This window comes from Orcinus orca, chromosome 20, assembly GCF_937001465.1.
Source record: "Orcinus orca chromosome 20, mOrcOrc1.1, whole genome shotgun sequence".
NCBI lineage: Eukaryota > Metazoa > Chordata > Mammalia > Artiodactyla > Delphinidae > Orcinus > Orcinus orca.
Window position 1 is genome coordinate 1,214,994 of NC_064578.1, and position 25,271 is coordinate 1,240,264.

General features: G+C 65.5%; 1 protein-coding gene across 2 annotated transcripts in view; it reads right to left on the reverse strand.

Moving 5' to 3' along the window:
- ZFPM1 (zinc finger protein, FOG family member 1) overlaps positions 1-25,271 on the reverse strand; it is a 69,294-nt gene that overhangs the window by 20,729 nt on the left and 23,294 nt on the right. For both annotated transcript variants that reach the window (XM_049703174.1, XM_049703175.1), the window contains exons 2-3: positions 22,050-22,160; positions 19,309-19,437 (exon numbers count right to left, since the gene is read on the reverse strand). In XM_049703174.1, coding sequence (XP_049559131.1) covers positions 19,309-19,437; positions 22,050-22,160 — 240 coding nt within the window. The remainder of the gene's footprint in view (positions 1-19,308; positions 19,438-22,049; positions 22,161-25,271) is intronic.

The window sequence follows — 25,271 nt, forward strand, 5'->3', positions numbered from 1 at the left end:
CATGGCCGGTGCCCGTCCAGACAGCCAGACCTGCGCTAAGCCGCATGGGGTCGGCCCACACCCTTTCTGACTGCAGCTGTGCTGCTGGGGCCACAGACGAGCCAGGGATAGTGACCACGACTCCCTCTGTTGCCGTCACATATTTTCCTTTCAGTGTCCAGGGCCTGTTCCTGGCTTGTCAGGCTTGGGCCCCCCAGTACGAGACAGTGCCGTCCATCTGAGGCCGGCGCCCACCTTCCCGGGGGGCAGAGGAGTGGGGAATTCAGTCCAGTCTTCCCCAGTGCGGGCCAAGTCCCACACAGACTCAGGGACACGGCGGGCCCCAGGCCCCCAGTCTACCCCTGGCTCGCTGCACCTGTGGGGTCCTGAGGCCCCTCTCTCAGAGCCCTGGCCCTAGCTCATCCCCAGTACTGGTAGCCCCCCAGAGGAAGGGGCAGAGCCAGTGAGCCCCCACACCCGCCCACGCTGCACCACAGACAAACTGCCGTGGCCCCTAATCGCGCCCCAGGGCTGGCAGCCCCAGCTCCCAGATAACAGCGTGGCTGGCGCTTCCCGTGGCAGCCACTCCATCTCCTGGGTATCACGCACCACCAGAGGGAGGACGGCTCCTGATAAAGGCGGCCGTTCTGCACGACGGGGCAGAACCCACCACTCAGGGCTTGCTGGGGGATGGTCGAGGTCTGGGAAAGGCAGGGAGGCCAGGGATCTGAGCGATGCGGGCTGAGGATCGGGCAGTGGTCGCCATTGGAAGCCCCCTCCCTGGTCCAGGGGAGGCTGTCCCTGAGAGGCTGGGCATTAGAAAGGGTACCCCATGTGGGTGGATGCAGGGCCATAGCAGATGCCTGGCTCCATGGTGGGAACATGGCTGGATCTCAGCCCCAGCTCATTCAGTGCCCTTGTGCAGTGCACAACCTGTGCAACTGTCTACGGTGGCCCTGGTGATGTTCAACATCCATCCACTCAGATAAACTATTTCCAGCTCCCAGTTCCTGCCCAACCCCTTGCACAGTCAAGCAGGTGTTAAAGCCCAGTTAGCACCTATCAGAGACCCTCTCCCAACAAGAAATAAAACTGTATCCCAAAGAACGGGGGTCAGGAGAGGCAAGGCCACCTACTCCTTGCAGACTGGGTACCTGGTGGAGGCTCAGTTCAAGGTTGAGAATGAATGAAAGAATGAATGAGTGAGGAAGGGGCTGGGGGCAGGAGATGCTGAGCTGGGGATGGGAGCTGGCTGGGAGAGTGACAGACAGGAAGACACAGCTATTCTTAAACGGCCTCTGAAAGAGCTGGAGGACCTAGACAGTGGTGGCCATGGAAGTGGTCAGCTCCCAACCACACTGACAGGAAACTTGGGGCCCAGGGAGGCCCAGGAGTGCTCAAGCCACACTGCGAGCCCGGGCCGGAGGTGGGGCCAGAACCCAGCCTCTGGACTCACAAAACCCGACGTGGGTACCTGGGGCAGAGCTGAGGGAGGCATGGCCTCTGCCCTCAGGGCTCCCAGGAAACATGGGTGGCGGCAGCTCCAATGGTGGGCCAGTCAGGGTGGACTTCCAGGTGGAGATGTCCTCTGCCCTGGCAGCCTCCTGTGACCCATGTCTCTTGTTTCCTCCTCCCAGCTCCAGAGCGGGGCACAGAGAACTCCAGCTCCGGTGAGGTCGTGGCCGAGTGCTCCCTGACCTCTGTACCATGGCCTCCGTCCCCACAGCTGGACAGCAGGGGTGATGCCATTTGCCCTGGGAACTCCCAGTCCTAACACACTTCCTGGCTTCTGTTTATCGAGCCTTAGTCAGGCGCTTGGCGTAGTTCACAGGGATTCCTCCCAGCCATGCCGCAGTTATTCCCCGCAGCGTACGGAGGGAGAGGCCCAAGGTACACAGCTGGCAGGAAGGATTTGAACCAGAGCCCCAGCATGCTCTTGGCCAGGGCCTTGACACCCTTTTCTGGGTCTTCCTAGTCATAGGCAGGAGGCGACAGAGAAGAGGGCGGGGAGAGGCTGCTGCAGGGGAGGTGAGGGGCGGCAGGCGAGCCCCCGCTCTCCCGTTGCAGGGCTGACTCTCCCTGCTCTGCCCTCACGTTTCCCCATCCGCAGCCTGGTCTCCTCTGGAGGCGGGGGCAAGCCCTGCGCTGCCTGGGTGGACCTCCCCACGGGGGTCGGGCCATCACTACCGGCACAGAGTCAGGACAAAGCCTAAGTTATTCTGTCGTACAACCCCACACACGTCGTTTCCAGAGCAAATACGCCGCCCTGGGATTCAATTTCACCCCCGAGCATCTGCGAGGATCCGGATGAGAAAATTCAGCCTTTGCACATTTCTGCGATTTAAACACCTGTTTAGGTCTTAAAACCCTTCGACGGCGTCCCGAGGGGCCAGGGGAAGGAGGCGACTGGGCATCGCTGCCCCAGGCCAGGCTCAGGACCCCATCCTGGGAGCCCAGCAGATGGGGTGGCGGCTGGCAGAAATGGGGTCTGCAGTCAACAAGCGGGCTGACTCCTGCCTCTGCCCGGCTCTCGCTGAGCCTCGGTTCACCTGCTGGGCTGGCGGCTGCGACGAGAGTCGAGACAGCCTGTCGGTCGGCGCGCCTGGCCCCGCGTTTCCTCTCCCCCGGCGCCCGGGTGTCCCGAGGCCTACGGCCCCGCCAGGGCTGCACGGAGCTGCCCTCAGACTTGGCTCTGCCCCACGCCCTGGAGCCCTTGGCGCCCTCCTTCAATAACACCCAGAGAGCTCGAGACCTGCTCCAGGCTGCGCAGCAAGGGCTGCAGTCACCCCACTAGACCTGAGCTCCTTTCTGACCGAGAATCTAGGGCTCCAACCCGGACCCATCTGGCTCCGGGGCCCACCAAGCCCAGCCCCCTAGGCCCCAGGTTCACCGAGCCATGGCCCCGCAGGCGGGCTGGCAGCGCTGACCGGGTAGCCTTGCTGTTTGCAGGAGTGTTGGTGAGCTCAGGGAGGCCTCCTGCACCCTGCCGGCTGGCCCCTCCTTCCAGGGGCCAGGCTCTGTGCTAATGGCCACTGGCCTCCAGGGTACAAAGGCCAGCCGCCTGGCAGCCCCCGCCCTGGACAGTGGGCTCTGGGATCCGCGTGTGGGCGCCCACCCTGGGGTCACTGCCAGCACCCACTTATCTAATCCCGCCCGGCCCCACCCTGCGGCTCCCTGGGGCCAGCTGGCCCTGGCTTTGTCGGGAGTGGCCCTATCTCAGGATCACGCTGTTTGCCTTTGATAAAAGTCACAAAAAAGGGAGAGAAAAAGGAGAGAGGGAGAGAAAACGCCAGGGGTGAGCAGGCCCCCCCCCCCCCCCGCAGGGTTCTAGAAGTCTCCAAGGGCCTGGGCCCAGAGCAGGGCGGGCTGGGAGGCTGTGGGCCCCGAGGGGTTCCACCAACGTGGAACCAGGCCCAGAGAGGGCAAGCACCTCACTCAAGGTCACGCAGCAGACCAGGCAGCGGGGTCAGTGGGGGTCTGTGGGGCGGGGCGAGCCACCTCGCTGTCCCCTTGGCCTGCTCACTCATATGCTGGCTCAGCCCCTCCCACTGCAGATGCAGCTCACCGGGCCCCCCATGGTCCGGAACTGAGGGTGGTGGGACCTGCCCATGGTCACCAGCTCTCAAGCCCAGCCGTTTTGCTGCCCCCAACTTGACCGTCCTGACTGGGTGGCAGCTGAGGCCCTAGGAAGACAGAGAGATAAGGGGACAGGGGGTGGAGGTGGTGTCTGTCCTGCAGCTCTCAGCAACAGGGCTGTCCCTGCCCTTCTGGGACTGAGATGCCTGGCGGGGGGAGGGAGCTCCTAGTAACCCAGCTGCCAGGGGATGAGGCCTGACCCCCGTCAGCCCCGAGGCTCCAGGACCTGGGTCGGTACCAGGGCGTGTCCCTTTCTGCCTGTGGCTTCCTCTCGTGTGAAGTGGGGGATGAGAGTGCCCACCTCCCAGGTCGTTGCAAGGTCACATGACACAACAGGTGCAGGGCCAAAGGGCAGGGCCCGGCAGGGTGGGTGCTCGGTGACCACGGGAAGTTGGCAGGGGGCCGGCTGGGCTGAGCTGCGGTCCCTGCACAACCCTGGCCAGGCTCTCAGCCCCTCTGGGCCTGGGGGGGACCCATCCCCAAAGCAGACACCAGTGGCTGCTCTCAGAGCTGATGGGGCTCCCTGCAGCCCAGGCGCGGTGCCGCGTGACCACCGTGCTCGCCTCCATGGCAAGTGCCGCGGCAGCGGGACACAGCTGCAGCCGCCGGCAGCCGTCTGCCTGGGTGTCCCGGCCCCAGTACGCTGTGGGGTTGCTGCCCGTGGCGGGGCAGAGCCCTAATCTCGTGGATACACTGAACAGGGCTCCCGGGCAGGCACAGGAGACCACCTCCTGGGCGGCAAGAGAGGCGAGAGCCCGACCATGTGGGGCGGGCGCCCCCGAGGCTGCGGGGGCCCATCTGGACACTCAAGGCCCGGGGCTGCTCTCCCTCCCTTCTGCTCTGTGGTCATGGAGCCTCTGGGCTGGGAGGGGAGGGTTCGTCTGCGTGGATGCGAGGCCCTGCTCGCGTGTGACCCTCCCGTGATCCGGCGGGAGGGGGCAAATGGGGCCTGGAGAGAAACGGCCAGCAGACAGCAAATTCCCATCAGCTCCTCGGGACACCCCCACTTCTGGGCTCCACCCTGTCGGCCCGTTTCTGATCCTGTTTACAGACGGGGCAACAAGGCCCCGAGGAGGGGGAGACCTGGGCCCTGGGGCATGCGGAGGGCTGCGGGACCGTGCGTGGTGGGCAGCCAGCTGCTCCGCAGGCGGCCCGCACATCTGCCGGAGCCGTGCAGCTTCTCCCATCTGGGCTGGTTGCCCAGGCCCAGGCCCTGGCGAGACTCCCACCCTGGCTGCCGACAGGCTTTTCTCTGCGCTGTGCCGCCTTTCAGGGCAGGAAGAAGGCTGACAGGCCCATGCAGCCTGGGGCTCCAGGACCAGGAGACCCAGGGCCATGGGGCACTGGCCCGTCCCCTGGATCAGGCCACACCTGAATGCCACATCAGGAAACAAAAAGGGGCGGAGCTTGATCCTAACCCTGGGTGTCACCAGTGACCACGGCGCCTTTGGAAAGACTCCGGCTCTCATGTGTGACTCATGGGGACAAAGTGTCAAGGGAACATGGTTAAAAAAGCTTGGGGTAAAAATGGGTGCGGTCCGTTTCTTCTGCTCTCTTCCAGTTGAGAAAAGCAGTTGGAGAGATCAAGGGACCGTCTGAGGTCACATGGCCAGCAAGTAGCACAGGAGAGTGAAGCCCAGATCCCTCTGACCCCAAAGCCACGACCCCAGTGCGGGCGTTGTGCCGTCACTCACAGCAAACCTGGCACATCAAGGGGCCGGACGCTCCGGACCCCAAGCACAGTCCCGTCCCCATTTCACAGGTGGCAGCAACGGAGCTGAGCGGGGCAGGAAACACTCCCGACGCCAGCCCTGCACACAGGCCCGGCCCCAGGACCCCGACCGCACGGCAGACAGCACAGCCTAGATGGCAGGAACAAGCTGACGTGCACCCTCCAGGGAAGACGGGCTGAGGGAGCCGTGGGCGCACGTGAGCGCTGGCTCAGGAGCAAAGCCACTCGAGCTGTTAATCCTCCAAGCGCTCTCCGGGGCTGGGTGAGGGGCTCCACCAGCCCGGGCGTCCCCACAGAGCCCCTCGGAGGGCCCGGACCCTGGCAGGAGGGACAGAATTGGGAGAGGAAGCTGGAGGGGCCGGGGAGCTATGAGTTGAGGGCACACATGAAAATGGGGACTGGCTGTCACAGGTTAAATACCTGATGTCACGTATGGCCTGGGATCTCTGGCCTCGTTGGGGGAAGCGGACGCCACGGCCGAGCCAGGCTCTGGTTCCTGCAGGGCCGCGACCTGCTGCTGCCCTCGGACGGTGAGCACCTCTCCCTAGGACGCCGCCCCAGCCCGCGCCCATCCTGCGGCCAAGCTCGCCCCATCACTGTTGTGCTGTTTATGTTACTGAGGGCCCGGCTCTGGAGCTGTGACGGTGACCAAGATGGATGGACGCCCATTTCCCTGACGGGGAACGTTAGAGGAGAGGACGTTCCTGGGAGCTGCCCCCAGCGGCCCCCGGATGTCCCTGGTCCTACCGCCGCCTGGGGAAGTCTCACAGCTCTCTGCTGGCCCTGGTGGCCTCTGCCGGCACCCAGCCCCCTGAGTTCCGGGCCGGGCAGGCTGTGCAGAGCCTGAGCCTGCCTGGACGGGGTGGCCTTCTCAGTCCAGGCCAGAGGTTTTCAAAGGGCTTCGAGCCCAGAACGTCCTTCCTAAGAAGTTGCCCACAGACCCTGCACTCACAGTGGCCGGTGGCAGGGGCTGCACTGGGGAGGGTTCCAGAGCTCAGACCCGAGAGAGCCTCTCAAGGCCCTCCCTCGGGGTGGGACACACCTGCCCCCACACCTGCCCCCTGTCAGCCTCCCCTCTCCTGCCAGGCTCTGCCCGGTGGCTGCGTCACATGGGGCAGCCCGAGCGTGGGGTGGAGCCGGCAGGCAGGCGAGGTTCCTGGAGCCGACGGCAGAGGGGGCTGGCAGGGCGGCACTGCGGCCGGCCCAACGTGGGCCAATGGGCGCTAGGCACGGTGCCTGTCACAGGGCCCGGGCTGGGGAGGGCCCTCTGGGGGCACGCCCTGGCTGGACCTGTGTTCCCGAGTCCCCTCACGCGTGCACTGGGGGCGCCGCCATCGGCTGCCGAGCCCTCCCCACCTCTGCCGGCTTGCGGTGCCCTGAGCTGCTACCACGTCCAGCACCGTGGAGTCCACGTGTGTATTCTACTGACTCCCAGTCTCTCCGCTAGAATGTCAGCCCCTTGGGCCAGGGTCACTGTCAGCTGGCTGTGTCCTAAAAGCGCCTGGGCCCAGTGGACCCCCGTGAGCACCTGAGTCTGGAGGACACTGGCCAGACGCGGAACTGGGGCTGGACGCCCGGGCCCTGCTGACGAGCCACAGGCCTGGGAGAAGGGGCATCTGGTCCTGCTGCGCTGGGCAGGGGGCGGGCAGGGGCGGTCCTCCTCCTGTCTGCTCTCACCTCCCCTGACCCCAGGACGCACAGAGGCCCAGAGCCTCACCTCGGGCTCCAGCTTCCCATCTGCAAAGAGGCGGCATGGGGGGTGGGCAAGGAGGAGGACACGCTGCCCCCTGGGCCTGGAGTCCACCGTGGATCGGCCCCACCAGCCAGCTGGGTAATGGCCGGGCAGGGCGGGCGGCCCCCAGGTTCTGGAGCCCTGGCCCTGCCCACCCCCCTCCGCCCCCGCCAGCTGGTGCCGTGAACTTCTCCTCCTATCACTGGGACATCGCCGGGGATTATTGATTTTTTGACACAGAACAACAGCCTGTCTTTATCGGGCTGAACCCTGGCCCCAGCTAATGGTGGAGCTGGGACCGCCTGGGGATAGCCAACAGTGCAGCATGGGCCCAGCCCCACACCAGGTTTCTGACGGCCCCTTCACCATCCCCACCCGGGTCAGAGCCTTGCCCCCCGTCCCATGGAGCCTGAGCACCGCGGCTCCCCGGGGGCCTCAAAATGGGAGGCCTTGAGGTCTCTCCAGCCTTCTCAAAAAGCTTAAATAACAAAAGGCGCCCTGGGTCCCTGGCCTTAGCCTTCCCACCTGTGAAGTGGGCGGAGGGCCCTGCAGCCCCTGGCCCTTTGGTCTTGGGAGACCCTGCGGACTGAGAACAGGGATGGGTGGGGGCCCCTGGCTCTCCCCAGCCCAGCCTGGTCCTGGAGGGTGGGCTGGAAGCAGGACCGGTGAGATAAAGTAAAGAAAACACCTCCCGTGCAAGCAGCTTATCAGGCTCCTATCAGCCTGGGCCTCCCGGCCCCTACCCTGTTTTTCCAGGAGCCACCGCCACCGCCACCGAGGGCCCTTCCTTCCGGTCAGCCTCCAGCTCACCGCCTCCCAGCTGGCCCGGCGGCCCACCCTGCTCCCTGTGTCCCCGGGCCCCACCCTCCTGTCCCTCGGAGCGCCGTCTCTCTGCTGCAGATGGGCAGGAGGGGTGGGCATGAGGGCAAGCGAGGGTCTGGGTGGAGGCCGGGTGGTCAAGGGGGTAAAGGGAGGGTGCCCCGCCCTGCCGCTGCCAGGACCTCGGCGCTGCCCCCAGCCTCGGGCCAGTCCCGTCCTACCCCCGCCCAAGGGGCAGCAGCGGGCACTGCGGTTGGCCAACACCATCGAGAATGTCCTGACACTGCACCACCCCGCAGGACCGGCCCTTTAGGGAATAAGAAGCTCCTTCCAGAGAACGTGATGGGCCCTGAACTCCTGCAGATCCTTTATGAGCACCCTGGCTGCTCCGCCCACAAAGGAGGCCGAGCCCGGCGAGCGCTATGTCCTGCCCAAGGTGCCACGGCTCAAACTGGCACACTGGGCCCCAGGGCCCCTGAGGAGGACCAGCACGAGGGAACTGCTAAAGCCCCTCTCGTAAGCCGTGCGCGCTCACTGTAGCGCGTGGAACCAGCAGACACCTGCTCTCAGAGCACTGATGACTTAGTCCTCAAACCACCACATGCCCTAAGGGGTGGTTATTCCCCGCCTTCACAGACGAGGAGACCGAGGGTCAGAGGGGACCTGGCCACACAGTGCGATGGGGTGACTGAGTTCAAGCCCAGGCCCCCGACCCCTGTCCAGTGCTCTGTCCTTCCTGCCCCTTCAGGGGGAGATAAGGAGGAATAATGCTTGGGCAGGGGCCCAGGAACAGGAGGCTTGGAGGACAGACCGGGCCCAGGCTGGTCCCCACCCCAGACACAGCTCCCTCCTGCCCAGGAACACCCAGGGCTCCCCCACTGGGCCCTCGATCGAGCACTGTGCCGCCACCGCCAGGGTCTCAGCCTCGGGACCCGGTGCTGTCACCCGCCAAGGTCGCTGCTCCTGCCCTCTGGGACCCAGCAAGGTCCCGGGCCTTCAGGGGCCGGGGCAGCAGAATTCTGGCTGAACTAGCCAGGGCCCAGGAACCAGGGAAGGTGGTGGGCGGCGGTGGGGCTGCACCAACGTCAGCCCCGGATCTGGGTGTTCGTGGGAAGACGCACGCACGGGCACAGCAGCACGGGTATCTGCGTGCAATTTGCTTCCTTTAGAATCATTTCTCCCCTTTCTTGGAGAAATTCTGCCGACCAGAGCAGAAATAAAAAAATAAATGGCTTGCTATCTTCCACACGGCTGTGATGTCCGTCCCCACCACCCTACGCCTGTCCGTGCTGAGATGATTTTTCGGGGGTAAATTCCTAGAAGCTGAACTGCTGAGTCAAGGCAGGGGCATCTCAGTACCCTGAGGGGCTCGGGAAGCTCCAGCCTGAGCACCTGGACGTGTGTGAGCGCTCGCAGGGCTGGGGGTGGACGGCCTGGTGCCTGTTGCACCCAGCAGCTCCCAGCCCCACAGAGACCACGGGTGGACCTGGGACAGCCGGGTGGATGCCAGGGCCAACTGCCCGAGGCACGGGGGCTGGGGCGTGCTGTGGGGGGATGGGGCCAAGGAGGGGTGGCCACAGAGGCTCCGCCTGCAGGGGGAGGGGGTGGCCAAGGAGGCAGGACCCCTCCCCCCCAACACACAATAAGCCCCCGATAGCATCGCTCATTTCAGGCCCCGCTCGGCCCTTTCGGGCAGGATATGACCAGCCCTCAAGCCGATGGCGGCCCCTTTGTCCCATCTCCAGGGACCGATCTTATCGGCTGCATCCACCGCCGGCCGCCGTAATGGAAACATGCGGTGAGGAAATAAGAAGTTACGCGCAGAGATAGAGGCCTAATAACAAATAAATAAATAAATGAGGAGCCCAGCGCCGCACGGGGTGGGGGCTCAGGGGACAGCATCAGATCAGGGGCCGGGCCGGGCGGCTCCCGTCCCGAGTCTGGGAGACACTCTCAGCTCGCCCAGCCTCGGTCTCCTCACCTGTCAGGTGGGCCCGGCAGAGCCGCCCGCGCCCTGAGCTTCGGGGAGATCCCGTGACAGACGGAGCCCAGAACCCCGGCGGTGGGCCCCGGACCCCGATACGCCCCAGCTGGGGCTGTGGGACCCCGCGCGTGCTTGGAGGGGGCCGCCGCAACGCACACGCTGCCACCCCCCGTCCCCCCGCTGCCCTGCCCATCCGGTTCCTCCAGACAGCCTGAATGTCCTGTCCCCGTCCCACAGAAGAGCAGCCCGAGCCCAGAGAGGGCGCCGTGGCCCCGAGGACCCCAGAGGGAGAGGTGACAGCTAGAAGCCAGGTCTGCCCCGGCACCAGTGGCGAGGGCCCTGCCAGCCCGGAGTAGCGGGACGGTAACAGTGCTGGGGACGGTACCAGGGGCAAGGGTGACCGTACTGGCCCCAGTAACCGGGACCGCACAAGCCCTGGGGACAGCGCCAGCAGCAGTGCCCGCCCTGGTCCTGGGAAGAGAACCCGTCCGCACTGGCAACGGCACCGACAAAGGCGACAGAGCAGAGTGGCCGTGACCGCCTGCCGTGAAGGCCAGCCTGTCATCCCAGGTCCCCCCACGTGTGCACCCGTGGGCTTTCCACCAGGGAGGCAACGGTAGGGAGGGAAGCCGATGGGTCCCAGGCCGCACGGCCGGGCCACGGTGAGTCTGAGCTTGGGCCCAGGAGGATGACTGGGAAGGAAACTTCCAGAAGGGGCGGCCATCTCCAGAGGCTCCCAGGTGGGCCTGGGCAGACCTGCACCCCCTGATGTCTGGGAGGCCCTGGTGGGGCAAAGGCGGACGCTCAGACGCCCAGCCTGGGGGGGCGGCCCGGGCAGGAAGCCGGTGGAGGGCGGAGGAGGAAGCGGCTCGATTAGCGCCCACGGCCGCAGATAGCCACTCCCGGAAGGCGGTGAGGTCAGCAGGCAGCGCGGGGCAGGAGGCCAGGCATCGGCCCCCAGCCGCCGCCAGGACAGTGGGGACCCGGGAGAACCCCGTGGGGCGGGGCTGGGGGGCGGGACTGTGGGCTCCGGCCCTGCTCAGTTGCCCCGAACCTCTCTGGGCCTCAGTGCCCACATGTGAAATGCGGTGAGCACAGCACCGGCTGCCACGTTCCCGTCTCACCCGTTTCACAGGTCCCAGGTCCACCCTTGAGCCCCTACAGTCCACTCACCATGCGGCAACCAGCCCTCCCGCTGCCCCCAGGTCACCCCCCATGGTCTCACCACTGGGCCTTTGCGCTGGCCATGCAGGCAGTTTTCCCAGGTGTCCGCAGGGCTGCCCCCCCCTCCGCCACTGAGCTCTCGGTGCAAATCCCCGAGGGGGAGGGGCTCGCCACCCCCTGCACTTCTCAGTCACATTCCTTGCTTAGCCTCTGTGCCCCGGCTGACCATTCTCTGCTTGGGCCGTGGCTCCTGGAGGGCAGCGGCTGGCTGCATCCGCAGGGACCAGCACACAGTAGGTGCTCAATAAATGAAACTGCAAGTGAGCGAGCAGAACGGGCTCCACGGCAGGGGAGTCTGACAGGACGGCGGCTGAGTCTCGCTGAAGAGCGGCCCGCTGACCACCTGCCCCTCTCATGGGTCCTGGCCCCCACCTGACCCCGACGCCCAGGCCTTCGTCAGGGGCAGACGCTGAAGTCAGAACTGGGCCAAAGGGCGGCTCCCCACTGGCCAGGCTGATGGTGCCGGGCGGTCAGCACCTCCAGGGTGAAGAACTGCTAACCGCAGCGAGGGGACTGCCCAGGGCTGAGGGGTCAGCAGCCCGACCACAGGGGAGGCCACGGCTTCAGCAGCCCCTCAGGGTACAGGGAGCGGAGGCCCCTCTGCTCAGGGCCTTTTTGGGGTGCTGTGTGTGGCCCGGTGCCTGGGCCCCTGGTGCCCACTGGGCAGCGCAGGACATGGCATCCGTGCAGGCCAGGCCAGCCGCGAAGGAGAGGCCGCGGGCTCTCGGTCCCCACCTCGGCCCCGGCCTGGGAGCTCTGCCCCACACGGCCCTGCTCGGAGAGGGGGGCAGCTCTGAGCTTTGGTGGTGGATGCTGGCCGGGGTTTGGGCCCCTACCCTGGCCTGGGGACCGATGCTCCGGGGAGGGGCTGGAGAGGGTGTCATGGAAGAGCTCAGGGCCCAGGAGACAGCAGGCAGCCGAGGTATCCGTCGCTCACCCTTGGCCCACGCTGGCCGAAGCCCGTAACCCCCGAACCCCACTTCCAGGACAACCACCTACAGAACGGATCCTCCCCTCTCTGAGCCCACCCCCTCCCTCCTCGCCCCAGCCGGGCCCACCCTGGCCTCAGGGCTCTCGCCCTGGCCGTGCCCTCGCCTGGTACACTGTCCCCAGGAGGCAGCTGGTTCCCCTCCCTTTTCTGGTCTTTGCCCACATGAGGCTCAGGACACCCTACTCAGAACTGCCCCCCCTTTATTCCGAGCCTCCCCTCCTCGGACGGGGGACATTTTCACTTCTCTATTATTTAGTCTCTGTCCCCCTGATGAGAACAACAGCTCTCTGGGGGCCTGGACTCTGCTGGCACCGAGCAGGCGCTTAAAACACAAGTGTTTATGGAGTGAATAAACGACCTCCTTCTCTTGCCCGCCCCTGGGCTGTACACCCCACGCTCCTTGTTTCTACGGCCCGTGCCACCACACAACACACCTGCCACTTCCGCCCTCAGTAGGTGCTCAGTAAACACCCGGGAAGGAAGGCCGACTGCGGGCACACGCGGCCCCTCCCTAGGACCCCCCCAGCTCCGGGAGTCTTGGTCTGCTCAGCTGTCGAGGTGGGGGGTCAGGATGCGCGGAGGGCCCCCTGCGGGTTTTCAAGGAACATGGCCCTCGGGGGACATCTGGGCTGGACCCCCTTCCCTGGTGTACCGAGAAGAGGTGGCTCCTGACACAGCTGCTGGGTCTGACCCCAGGCTGAACCCTGCCATCCACCATCGCCCCCTCCTGTGCCCCTCACCGCCCCCCCCCGCCCGCTAATCTAAGATAAACAGGCCTATGGGGCCGCAATGCCAGGCCCAGTGATAACGCGAAATAGCTGAAATGATTTTTCCCACCCACACATGCTGAGCTGGCGGGAGGGGACGCGCGGCCAAGCCGTATCGGCCCATCTCCCCAGCTGTCCATCAGGACAGGCCGTCCTGCCTCAGCTGCCCGCCCACCGCCCGATAACAAACCTTGAGGTTTGCATAGAAACACCAGGCGGCGAGATTAGTCAACCGAGTGCAGCCCAGATAGCAGCCCATCGCCCTTGCTCACGCTCCCGGCGTGAGGATCCCCAGCCTCCAGCAGGCCCTCGGAACCCGGAACCCCGGCGCGGGGGGCGTGGGGGGTGGAGCGGGCGCCAGTCCCCAGGCAGGAAACGGCACGGATGCATCCTCCGGCCCCTCCCACCAGCTGCCCGCCTCCCCGTGCGCCCGGAGGTACTCGCCCACTAACCCACTCTCGGCAAGGCAGCTGACCAAACGTCCCACTTAACACCCCACTCCCCATTTTACAGCCAAGAAAACGGAGGCGTCTCCCTACGGTCCATGGCATTGAGCCCAAACTCTGAGCCATTTGTGCCCTGTCTCATCTGTCCCCAACCCCGTTCCAGCATCTAATGGTCCAGCCACGCCCATGCCGTCCAAACCTCAGGGCCTTTGCGCGTGCCAGCTCCTTGCCCGAACACCCTTGGCCCACTCCAGTTTATCCTTGGGGGTGGGGGGGCCCACCTACGGTGCTGTCCTGGCCCGACCACCTGGCTGTCCCCTCTGCTGACGTGCAGTGAGTGGGGACATGGCCAGCCTTCCCATCTCTGCCTCTAGGGCCTAGGATGAAGCTGAGACAAAAGAAGGTGACACCTAGGGCTTCCCTGGTGGCGTACTGGTTAAGAATCCGCCGCAAAATGCAGGGGACATGGGTTCGAGCCCTGGTCCGGGAAGATCCCACATGCTGTGGAGCAACTAAGCCCGTGCGCCACAACTACCGAGCCTGTGCTCTAGAGCCCGTGAGCCACAACTACTGAGACTGCGTGCTACAACTACTGAGCCCACATGCCTAGAGCCCGTGCTCCACAACGAGAGAAGCCACCGCAATGAGAAGCCAACACACGGCAACGAAGAGTAGCCCCCACTCGCCGCAACTAGAGAAAGCCCGCGCACAGCAACGAAGACCCAACACAGCCAAAAGTAAATAAAATTAAAGAAAAAAAAAAAAAGATGATACCTGATGTTCAGTCAGTTGAAATTTGTTCTGTAAACAGTGGTCACCAGGAAAGAGTTCCAGGCCCTGAGACACTTACAGGTGAAGGGGACCCCAGTCCTGGGGCTCTGATCACACAGCCAGGTCACAGGACTGGCCACCCCCTTCTTTCCTGGACCCGTGGAGCCCAGGCCACTTGACTAGCCCCCAGAGCCAATGGGGAGCCCCTGTGGGCCCCCTGGGTTCATCACCTTGCTCCCCAGCTATGCGCGGCACCCCCAGTGGACAGCCCTGAACTCGGGATGTCTGAACCACGTTGCCTCCCAGACAAGCTGTCAGAGACCTGGATGGATGTGTGCTCATTCCCACCTCCCCTGTGCGGGACACAGTGGGGTGGGGAGGGCAGAGGAGTGACACCTGCTTGGTCCACCCCAGGCAAGTCCCTGGGTGGAGGGGACCCCCCACGAGATCTGGCTGCAGAGGAGGCTCCCGGACCCCTGGGGCCCCAAACCCAGGCCTGGGGCCCCAAACCCAGGCCTAGCGTCCATTCACTGCCCTCCCCCCGTTTTCTCATGACCTGGCCAGGAGCCTGAGGTCATGGTGACTGCCACTGGACAGAGGCTCCGACGGGGGTCATGAGGTAGGTGACAGGCTCAGGACCCCACAGTCGGAAGGGACCCTCAGGGCTCTCAGCCCTTGTGGGGGCTGCCTGTCTGCACGACCCTCTGCTTTTTCTGGATGTTAAGTCTGGAGACAGACGGGGCAGCGGGTCACTGGTGGCCGTGCACCCTGATGGGCAGAGGGCACCGGGGACCACGCAGCTAACGCAGTGGCAGCTACCCTCCCAGATGCGCCTTGGGGATTTCAGATTCTAGCTCTCAGCCATCTGCATATCAGAATTTTAAACAGCCAGCCCCTCGAGCGAGCAAGGTCATTTCAAAGATAAAAATACCCAGCTCTCCGGGTCCCTGCTGCCCAACCCCTCTCCCTTCACACTCCAGCCAGCGGCTCAAGGGAAGATGAGGGCCGGGTAGGGCCGGGCAGGGCAGCCCCCTGCCCATGGCGGGCCATTCCCCACAGACCCTCAGCCGGGGGTGGGTCCCCCGCTCTGCTCTCATCCACTTTCCCTGAGGCAACCCGAGGGGACCCCCATCTCCCTCGGGACCAACCCCCCGCCCACCTGGCACCCTGCTCAGTCCCCCGGGAGCCTGGTGGGGGCTGTGTCTCTGCCCGGCACTCTCCACGCCCACGTCCACGCGGACCTCGTGCCCTCAGGCCCCTCAGGGTCACCTTTCCGTCTAGGACCCCTGCCTTCCCACCCAGTCCACGGTTGGCTCGCCGGTGGCGTTTGGGCTCCATGAGGATGCAGGACGCCCCGGCCTCTCCCGAGGCAGCAGGCGTTCACCCTGCACCGTGCAGCGTGGCCTCTGCTCCAGCCTCACCCACCCACATAGCGGCTGCTGCCCAAACTGCTCAGAGGAGGGAGGTGACATCTCCGAGGCCAAGCGGTCTCTGACCCAGCCTGGATCCCGGGTTCCTGATGGTCAGTGGGGACCCCTGGGCCAAGGTGCCCATCACCAGTAGGGGCATGAGAGGCGGACCCCCCCTTCCCCGCTCCCTGGCCACGTGCTCAGCTGGCCGAGGGGTTGCAGTGCCTTCCTGCTCGACAGCGGAATTCTGGTCTCAGAGAGCAGCTTCTCCCTGGAACCTGCCTACACGTCCCCTCCCCTACCCACAGGCACCCGGGCCACCAGGGCAAGATGACGGCACTGAGTGGGGAGCTGCTCTGCCCTCCGTCCCATTTGTACAGATGAGGAAACTGAGGCCCAGAGAGGTGGAGTAACCAGCCCACCGTCGCTCAGCAAAGCTGGACCCCAGCCCAGGCAGGCAGGCACGCTGGCTCCGGCCTCTCAGCACTGCTGGGGTGGGGGTGGTTCCCACTCGAAGTCGCACTTGAGAACTAGCCGCCGGCAGCTCGTGACCTGATGACGGTCACAGCGTCCAAAAGTGACCACGACACTGACCACATCCCAGCCTGGGTCGGGAGCTCTGGGGTCGCCGGGTCACGGGTGGGAGGAGGGAGCTAGCGTGGGGACAGTAACAAGGCCCGGAGAGAACAGGCCCCTTGCACACCCGCACTCTCGTGTTTACAAAGCCCTCAAGGGTCCAGGACCTCGCTGTGTCTGCAGCGCGTGTCGAGAGCCCCCTGGGAGGACAGGAGCTGGGAGGTCTCCCTCCTGCCTGGTGCCGTGTGGTATCTCCTGGGGGTCTTTGTGGCCACCTGCTCGGGGCCTTGACTGCTGTAGGCAGGGCAGCTGCGCTGCACCCACCATGCAGCTGGAGAGAGGCACTGAGACCCAGCCTCTCTGCCGGGCTGATGTCACCTGCCCCTGGGACCCTGCAGTGTCAGCACCCTCCCTGGGCGATGGGTCTCACCCACAAGCCAAGTCTTGGCCAGCAGACGGTGGCCAGAAAGGCGAGATGGGGGCGACCACCTGCAGGGGCGGCACAAGGTGTGTGCGAGCCCTGGCCTCCAGGGCCTCCCCTCACGCAGCTCACATGGGAAACCGAGGCATGGGGCCCAGTCAGTCACTCCTCAAAGCCAGACGGCACAGGGTGCGCTGGGGTCCAGACCAGCCCGCCATCCCAGAGGGAAAGGTGGGGGTGCCCCCAGGCACAGGTCGGGTCCCCAGGGCTGCACTTTTCCCCATGGGGGACGGGGCAGGAGGGGCAAGTGGAGATCAAAAGACAAACTCAGAGGGTGGGGTGGGAGGAGACACGAAGGGGCGGGGCCCAGAGGGACAGCGAAGGGAAAGGGGCCGGGGAAGCTCGCAGGGCACCAGGACCTGCAGCGAAGGCCCCGCTGGACACCCCTGTCCCCCGGCCGGTTCCTGGGCTGGGCACTGCCCTTGGGGACGGCGACCCAGGCAAGCCTGCCACCCTATCGCCAGCACGGTGGCCCCTGTGAGATAAGAGCCCACGGGGCCTCTCTGGCTTCCCGGCCGGGTGATAAGTGTGGCCTGTTTGGGGTCTGATAGGGGGCGGCCACCACGGCGGTTGGCCGGAGGCTGCTTATCGGGCCATCGCTGCCCACTGCACAGAAATTCCTATCTGTGGGGGCCGATAGGGAGCCCCCCAGCCCCCGAGGATGCAAATAGCGCAGGAAGCTCCTGGGTGCACCCACCCAAGCCACGGCCCCCGCGGCCACTCCGGGGCCAGGTTCCAATCTCCAGGGGCCTCTGCCTTCCCATCTGTAAAACGGGGACGGTGATACGAAGTCCGCAGGGTGGGCGGGGACCGGCCGGAGGACAGCTGAGGCTGCGTCTACACACTTGCTGCCTGAGCTCCAGAACCAGGCGGCGGGTCTGCATCCTGGCTGTGCCCCCTCGCGGGTGGTGACGTGGACAGACCCTTTAGTTGCTCTGTGCCTGGATCTCTCCGTAAAGGGGAGGGTCGCCTCACCCCTGCCTCGAGGGGCTGGTGTGAGGACCGCCTCGCACATGCCTCCCCACGGTCACCCTGTCCGGCAGCTGCTCTCTCAGCCCCCCGCCTGCCCAGCGGCCGATCAGGGCCCACAGGCACCAGGCGGTCCCTGGAATGTGCGCGCCACGGGCCGAGGCAGCGCTGAGCCAGCGTCTCTGGGTGCTTCGTCGTTACCCTGTCCTAGAGCTGGGGAAACGGAGGCAGCAGAGCGGTCTGACCACGGGCACCAGCCCCACAGCACCGTCCCCTGTGTGCGGAATGGCCCAGCCCCGGCAGGTGGGTACCTGGCTCAGCTGCGCCCGACCGGGCTGTGAGGGGCTCATACACACACGACCTGTCCCTGGCCAGGTGCTCCTTGTGAGGAGAGGACGTCCCTGCCAGAGCCCTTGGGGCCCCTCCCCTGCCTGTCCCTGAGTCACTGAAGTGGGGTGGGGGGCGGCCGAGTCCATCCGGAGGGCAGCGGTGTCCCTGTGCTAAGCCCCATTCCCGTCCTGGGGCAGCAGAGGGGACCCCCAGCCTGTCTGACCCAGGATGCTTCACTCCCAGGCAGCACCATGGCCCATGCAGGTGGGAGACGCTGGCAGTAGACTGTTTCCCAGTGGTCTGGGGTCACCATCTAGGCTGGGACCACCAGGCCCATCCCTCCCTCTCTGGGCCTCAGACACCTACCTACTGTAGGAAGAGGTGTGTTAAATCAGCAGGGGGACCAGAAGGCACACGTGCCACCTCATCTCCTTGGTGCCACGCAGACATCACTAATCAATCCCAGCACTCTTTCCTTGACACTTTGGGATCCTGATGAAGGGTCCACATGGCCACTCAAATTGAACCTGGCAGGAGGCCATCTCTGACACCCCTGGGAGACCATGGGGGTCCTCTCTGCCCTGGTGTGGTCTCCCTGACCCCCCGGCAAGATGAGGCCCTTGCCACGTGCCTCCTTTCCACTGGCCACTGACTGCATTTGTGTCATCACAGCTCTCTGAGGACCCTGTTTGCTCAGAGCTGTACCTCGGGGACACAGCAGGTGCTCGATGTGTGCTTGCTACGTGCACGTGCGCCCGGCCTGAGTGCGCAACCTCCATTCTCTCCCTCTGTTCCCGAGGACCACGCCCTCCCTCCTTCACCCAGCAGCTCCCAGGACCCCTCCGAACTGCCCCGGTTCCCCTCAGCCGCGTCACTTGTACTTAGGAAGCATGACAACAGCCGACACGCCCAGCCTGCCCTATACTCATACGTCGGTGGAAGCGGGGAGCCGCGGGCACAACACATCTGGTGGGCCCTCCAAGGTCAGAATTCCAGCTACAAGCGGGGGTGGGGCAGTGCTGGGAGCACGAAACCGCCTTCAAAGACACTCCTGATCCAGGAGTGTCTTGGAACACTCGGAACGGCCTCCGGCCCCCCGCCACGCGCTGCAGCCACCACAGGGGTGGGTCCTCTCCACCCACACAGGCTTGAGCCCCTAGCTGGGCTGGGAAGGCGCAGGTACTCGGGCCGCTCCAGACTCGCATTCCCACCTCCAGGGAAGCCTCAGAGGCGTATCTGCTGCTAGGGGCCTGGGGTTTAGCCCTGAGCACCGGCACAGCTTGGCGCCCACCTCCAGGGAAGCCGCTGGCCCACAGGCTGGCTGGACTTTGCAACAGGACAGACCTGGGCCTGCTGCACCCGTGCTGTCAGGGTGGCCAGCTCCCAGGACCCCCAGAAGGCTGGGCCCCAGGGCTGCCCTGGAGAGACAAGGCCGCCAGACCCCGGACACAGGCGCGCTTACCTGGCCCGCTCCAGGGGCTGCTGGCCTCTTCCTCCTCCAGCCTCGTCTCTGGCTCCGGACCCTCCGTCTCCTCAGAGCCTCCTGGGGACGTGGGGGCGGGTGGTAGCGGTGGGGGTGGAGGAGTAGCATCTGCAGGAAGGAAAACACCAGAAGGTTCTACTGAGCCTCGGGGCACCGAGTTGCCCGCCCACCCCAGCCTGTGGCCGGGAGGGATACTGAGGCCCAGGTGGGTGAGCACGTGGCACAGTTCCGGCCACCACCCTCCCCCCACCAGCTTGCTCTCAGGGGGCGCCGTCAGACATCTCAGTTTCTCCCCCTTCATTTTTGGCCTGGAAAAGCCCTCAGCCCCTTATTAACTGCGGCAGCGATAGCTGCCCGCCCGGCACACCCAGGCCAGCAGGCACACGCGTGGCCCGGATCCCTGGTCTCCTCGGCCGGCAGCTGGGGGCTCCTCCGCCAGGCCCCGCACCCAATTCCAGCCCAAAGGGCATATTTGCCTTCCCTGCTGGGCCCGATAACCACCACGGCCCCCAATCGATGAGCGCCCGTAAAAGCCCCCCCTTGGTGACGTCACGTGCCCGGCAGATTATTAATACCCGCGATAAGGGCCGTGATTAACATCGAATAAATCAATCACACGGTATAAAAGTCCTATTACTTTTGGCTATAAATCAACGCGGCTGGCATCCGAGCTCCAGCCACTGCGCGGGAGCCGCACCGGGCCCGCCCGACAGGCAGACATTGCTCCTGCCGTCTTATCGCGCCCATCGGCGCGTTATCACTGAGGCCTGTGCCAGGTGCAACCCCGGCTGTTTTTTTCCAGCTCCTCCCCAGTCCCGCCCCCGCCCCCACCCCGTGCAGCCCAGCTCCCAGATCAGATAAGAGGCCCGGCTCCCCAGGGCAAAGTCCACCAGTAACCAGCCGCTAGCCCTTTGGAGAGCGTGGCCCCCATTAGCACGCAGCACCCGATGACGGTGGTGGTGATGGGGGGCCCCTCGCCACTCCCTGGGCCCTCGGAGGGGCTGGCGCCCCGTTACAGATGCGGAAACCAAGGCTCAGAAAGGGCAGGAGCCCGGGCGGGGACAGGCCGGGGTGAACGCTGGCCGCAGCACTAAACACTTATGGTGACGGTGAGGGTAGAGACAGTAACAGCTGTGAACAGAGCGCCAGAGCCCAGGCCCTGAGCCTCCACCCCGCCTGCTGCCCCGGGGCAGCTGCGGGTGACGGGAGCCCCTGCCTTGGTTTCAAGTCCTGCTAGCCTAGCCTCCTCCTCACTGCACAGCCCCAGTGACCCCAAGGGGCTGCCGCGGGGCAAAGGGACACAGGCCAGCGGGTCTCAGAGGACGAGGCTTACTGGGGGCTTGTGGTCAGCCGGGGGAGACTCTGGCACATTCTGGGGATGGGGGTCCACAGTGAGGAGCCCCCCACCGTCTGTGTAGGATCTCCACCCCCCAGTCCCAGCCCTGCAGGGCTCTCCTCCTGTCCCCTCTCTGTGCCACCCCAGGGCCTTTGCACGTACAGGTGTGTGTAGCACGGGGAACTCTACCCGTCCTGCAGGTTTCTGCTCACTGCCACACCCACCCCATCTTGCCTTCAATCCTGGTCACACCACCCACTAAAACGGCCCCATTTATGGCTACATCTCCCCCATGGGACTATTGTCTGGGGGTAACTAGCCTCTGTGCACAGGGCTTCGTGATATGGAATGGGGATGTGAGTGAGATTGCTGTCCACGGCCGGCAGGGTGGAGGGGGGCGAGGGGGGCGAGGGGAGCGGGGCTCAGAGCAGGGGCCAGGGCAGAGCCCACCCCGCCAGTCCTCCCTCCACTAACCCCCCAGCCTCAGCTCCCCCTTCTGGAAAACAGGGGTGAGGGCACTGACCTCCCCCAGGGCCTCCACCGCAGTGAGGCCCAGACTCTTGGGGGGTCTTTGGGGGTCTCTGAGGGCACAGCTGGCCTGAGAGGATGGCCCGGCTTTGAGGCCCCTCCGGGGACCCAGACAGAGAAGGCCTCCTAATGTCAGGTTAATTCAGCCCTGGGTGTGTGTGTGGGAGTCTCTCCTTCCGAGTCCTGTTCTCAGCTTCAGAAAAGTGCCCCAAAACCCTGGGGAGACTGCCAGGAGGGCCCCAGGAGAGGTTCCAGGTGTCCAGGGTGGGGTAGGGTGGGGAGCAGACAGAGGGGACGGGAGAACCAACCTGAACCCGGACTTAGGGTTGCATCCCGCTCAGGTGCTTACAGGCTGTGCGACCCTGGGCAAGTCACTTAACCTCTCTGGGCCTCATTCGCCCGTCTGTAAAATGGGGTGATTTGCCTTAACAGGAGAACCTGCTCGGTACCGAGCCCCACGTGTGCTGAGGCACGCAAGCCCGTTTCATCGAGGGTACACGGAGGCCGGGAAGGGGTGTGGCTTTCCCCAGGTCACTCAGTGCCCATATGACCCCCTGCCTCACCCTGGACTAGACCTTCCCCACCGGGGCCTTGCTCTGCCCATCTCTGCCACTAGGGCTGGGCTTCCCAGACCCTCTGCAGGTGTGTGCATCTCCTCTACCCGGACCAGCCCCTCCAAGCCCCAGTGGGCACGGGCAGCCCGCAGACGCCGCTCGGTGCAACGCCCATTTCGCAGGTGTGAGAACTTGAGTCCTCAGTGGGAACTGGCTCCCGTGAAGTCGCAGCGAGGATGCGGACGCGGGGAAGGGTGCCAGGATGCCAGGGCCCAGCCTGCCACGTCCACCGCCCGACTCACCTGGACTGGAAGGGCTCGGGGGCTCGGGCTCCAGGGCTGTGGCCTCTCGCTCCGGGAGGCCGGTGTCCGCGGCCTGGGCCTCTTCTCTGGCCTCCATGTCTCTGAGGGAACCTGCAGACACAGCCCCAGGGGAGTCGTGAGGCGCTGCCCCCCACAGCCGGCGTCCTGACCCCCCCGGCACAGGCACAGCCCCGGGGCCGGGCGCAGTGGGGTCCGAGCAGGGTCTCGGCCCCCCAGGCGGTCAGAGGCCTCGAGGGAGCGGCCGTCAGCACGGGGGCTCTCCCCCAGGTCCCCCATGAGTAGATGTGCGAACCCCACCCATGTACCCACCCCAAGCCCTGCACCAACGCCTGGGGGCCACCCGGCCTCCTGCTCACCTCGCCTGCCCCGCAGCCTCTGCCGGCCCCACAGGCCGCTCTTGCCGGGACGCTGGCCCCGGGCAGCCCGACCCCTCCCCTCTCCTCGGCTCCACGCGTGAGCGCAGCGCTGCGCTGGCGTCTTCTGGGCGGGGCCTCTGGGGGCTGCCGAAATGCAGGCGCACACTCTGCGGGGTCCCAGGGTCCCGGCGCACATCCGCAACCCCCGCAGGTAAACATCTCCCGGGGCTCTGCACACCTGCCCCCTGTGCCTGGGACCCCTCCTCCAGGAAGCTGCCACACTCAGGTTCTGAGGTTCTGAGGGTACGTGCAGAGGGCGGGCCCTGGTGCCTGGCACACAGGAAGAGCTCGTCAGCCTGATTAAGGGGGTAAATGGCTGATGGGACACAGGTGGGTGCGCAGCGTCTGCAGTCCAGCCTCCGCGGCCCACTAATCCTCCCTCAGGTCTCACGCGGGGGGTGCCCCATGGAGCCCTCCGTACAGGTGGGAAGGCAGACTGAGTCCCCAGACCACCTAGGAGGGTGGCGAAGCCAGACCCACAGCGTGTCCCGGAGTGCAGGCCAGGGTGGCAACCTGTGCCCCCGAGGTCAGAGGGGCAGTGCCAGCGCTGTGGGCGGAGAGAACGGCGGAGAACAGCTGTCCCGCTTCACACTGCTCTGCGAATCCCCCACAGGCCCCCTCCACCCTGTCTCAGCTGGGCCCTGGGGCCCGAGACAGGTGCCCGGGCAGCGCTGCCCCCTGCCCCACCACCTTCCCCAGCTCCTCCTGTGCAGACACCTGTCCGGCTGCACCCTCTGGATTCTAGCTCTGGCCCCACAGACCCACGGGCCCCGGGCTCCCCGGGACCCCTCAGAGCTGTACTGATAGCAGGAGCGCAGGCGCTCACCTCCCGTCACTTCCCGTGGCCGAGGCCGGGCTCAGACCACACAGAACCAGCCCTGGGCTAAGCCTCACGGTCTCTCATCAACGCGCCCGCACGGTGGGCTCTGCGGCGGGCTGGGCACACCCGACTCGTGCCTCTGGGACAGGTGAGAGGTCTGACCCCCCGTGACCTCCCCTGGCAGACGCCGGGGCAGGAGAGCAGAGGCTCCCCGGCCCGTGGGACTGGCCCCCAGCCCGCACTGCCGGTTGCCCTGGCGGACAGCTCGCAGGCCTGCTTGCCTAACTCCTTCTAGAAGCCCAGGGGCTTCTGCGGCTCCTTCAGAGCTGGAGATGGTGCCCCAGAGCTGTGGTCCCTCCTGCCGACGCCGGGACTCCAGGGCCTCAGCGGCCGGCTCTGGAGAATGGGTGTGAAGCCTCTGCTTTCGGGGACTGCAGCGACCAGAGCCCTGTACCCGCCCGGGCACACGCCTCTCCCACCCAGGTGGGCCTCAGCCACCCAGGGAGGCCCTGAGCTCCTGGCGGCTCCATTTGTGGGAGAACAAAGGCACCCGCTCCGCACAAAGCGTGACAGGAGCGTGAAGAAAGGCTGCGGCTGCAGCAATTTACCCTAATGCGCTAATTCATTCCAGCACAATTAACACGCTGATAACACAGCAGACAGTCATCAACCAGCGAACGGCTCCAGGCCCACAGCGGGATGCGACGCTGCGAATCCTGCCCCAGCCCTGCCCCACATCTGCCTCGGAGCCACTGCTGGAGCCCCCCGACACCCCCGGGCCACCTGTGCACCTGGGTCCCCACTCCACCTGGGAGGAAGCTTTCTCCACTGGCTGGGGTGAGACGCAGCTGCTTCCCGGGGTGCCCTGGGCTAGGAAGGACCCTGCTCGACCCCTGTGGGGCCCTGTATGGTCAGACACCCCAACTACGGAGCCAGGCCGACCCATGGCCAGGCAGGCGGTGTCCTTGTTGTGTGACTACAGGCAAGTCACTCCACCTTCCTGTGGTCGGAAAGCAGAACGGCTCTGGCCCCGCAGGACGAAACTCGGTTTCACCTGTGTGGAGCCGCGGTCAGCGCCTGGCACGTAGTAAGTGCGCAGGAAACACCACCCGTCACCGGCGTCAGCTGCTACCACCCAGCACCCAGCAGGGCACTGCTATTATTAAGCGCCGCCTGTATGTTAGCCCTGTGCTCAGCCTTCTACAAATGTCTTCCCTTAAGCCCCCTGCCCACCTCGCAGCCCGGGGGTGGAGGGCCAGCAGGAGGGAGGGGCCCGCAAGAGGCAGGCCCTGACGCCAGGCACGATGGGTGAGTGCCTGGGAGCCTTCCGACACCCCAGAGGTGAGGCCGAGTCATGCCCACTTCGCAGATTAGTCAACGGAGGCCCGGCCACGTGGACTGACCTGCCTGTGGCCCTTGGCAGGAGCCCGACTCCCCACACACACCACCCACGTGGACGCTGCTGAGGCCACAGCCCTCCTCTGCTGCAGGTGTGGCCCCATGCCTGCCCCCGCCCGCTGATGACCTGGGGTGAGGGTGACGCTGGCCCCATTGCCCGGCGCGAGGAGAGGCCTGGGCCCAAGGCCGAGCACCTGTCTGGGGGCGTCCACGGGTGGTGACGGTGTTCCCCGGCACCGGGTACGGCCCCCGCTGCCCGAAGCCCCTCAGTTATCACGGCGAGCAGACGCCCCGCCAGCCGATCCGTCTCCTGCTCATTAAGCCGGACGCCGAAATGGAAATGAAAACATAATAGCTATTTGATTGGGGGTGAGATATTTTGCATATTGGCTTGGCGCTGATAGCGGAATTTCATCAACTCCCTTTTTTCATGCTTTAAAACTGAATTATGGAGACAGGCTCTGTGCAGCGGGATGACCCGACTCCCTTCCAAGGCCCAGGCTGCCGATGATTGATGGCCCTCCCGGCTGTGATGTGGAGGCAGCTGGGGGGCCTTTGGATGAGGGG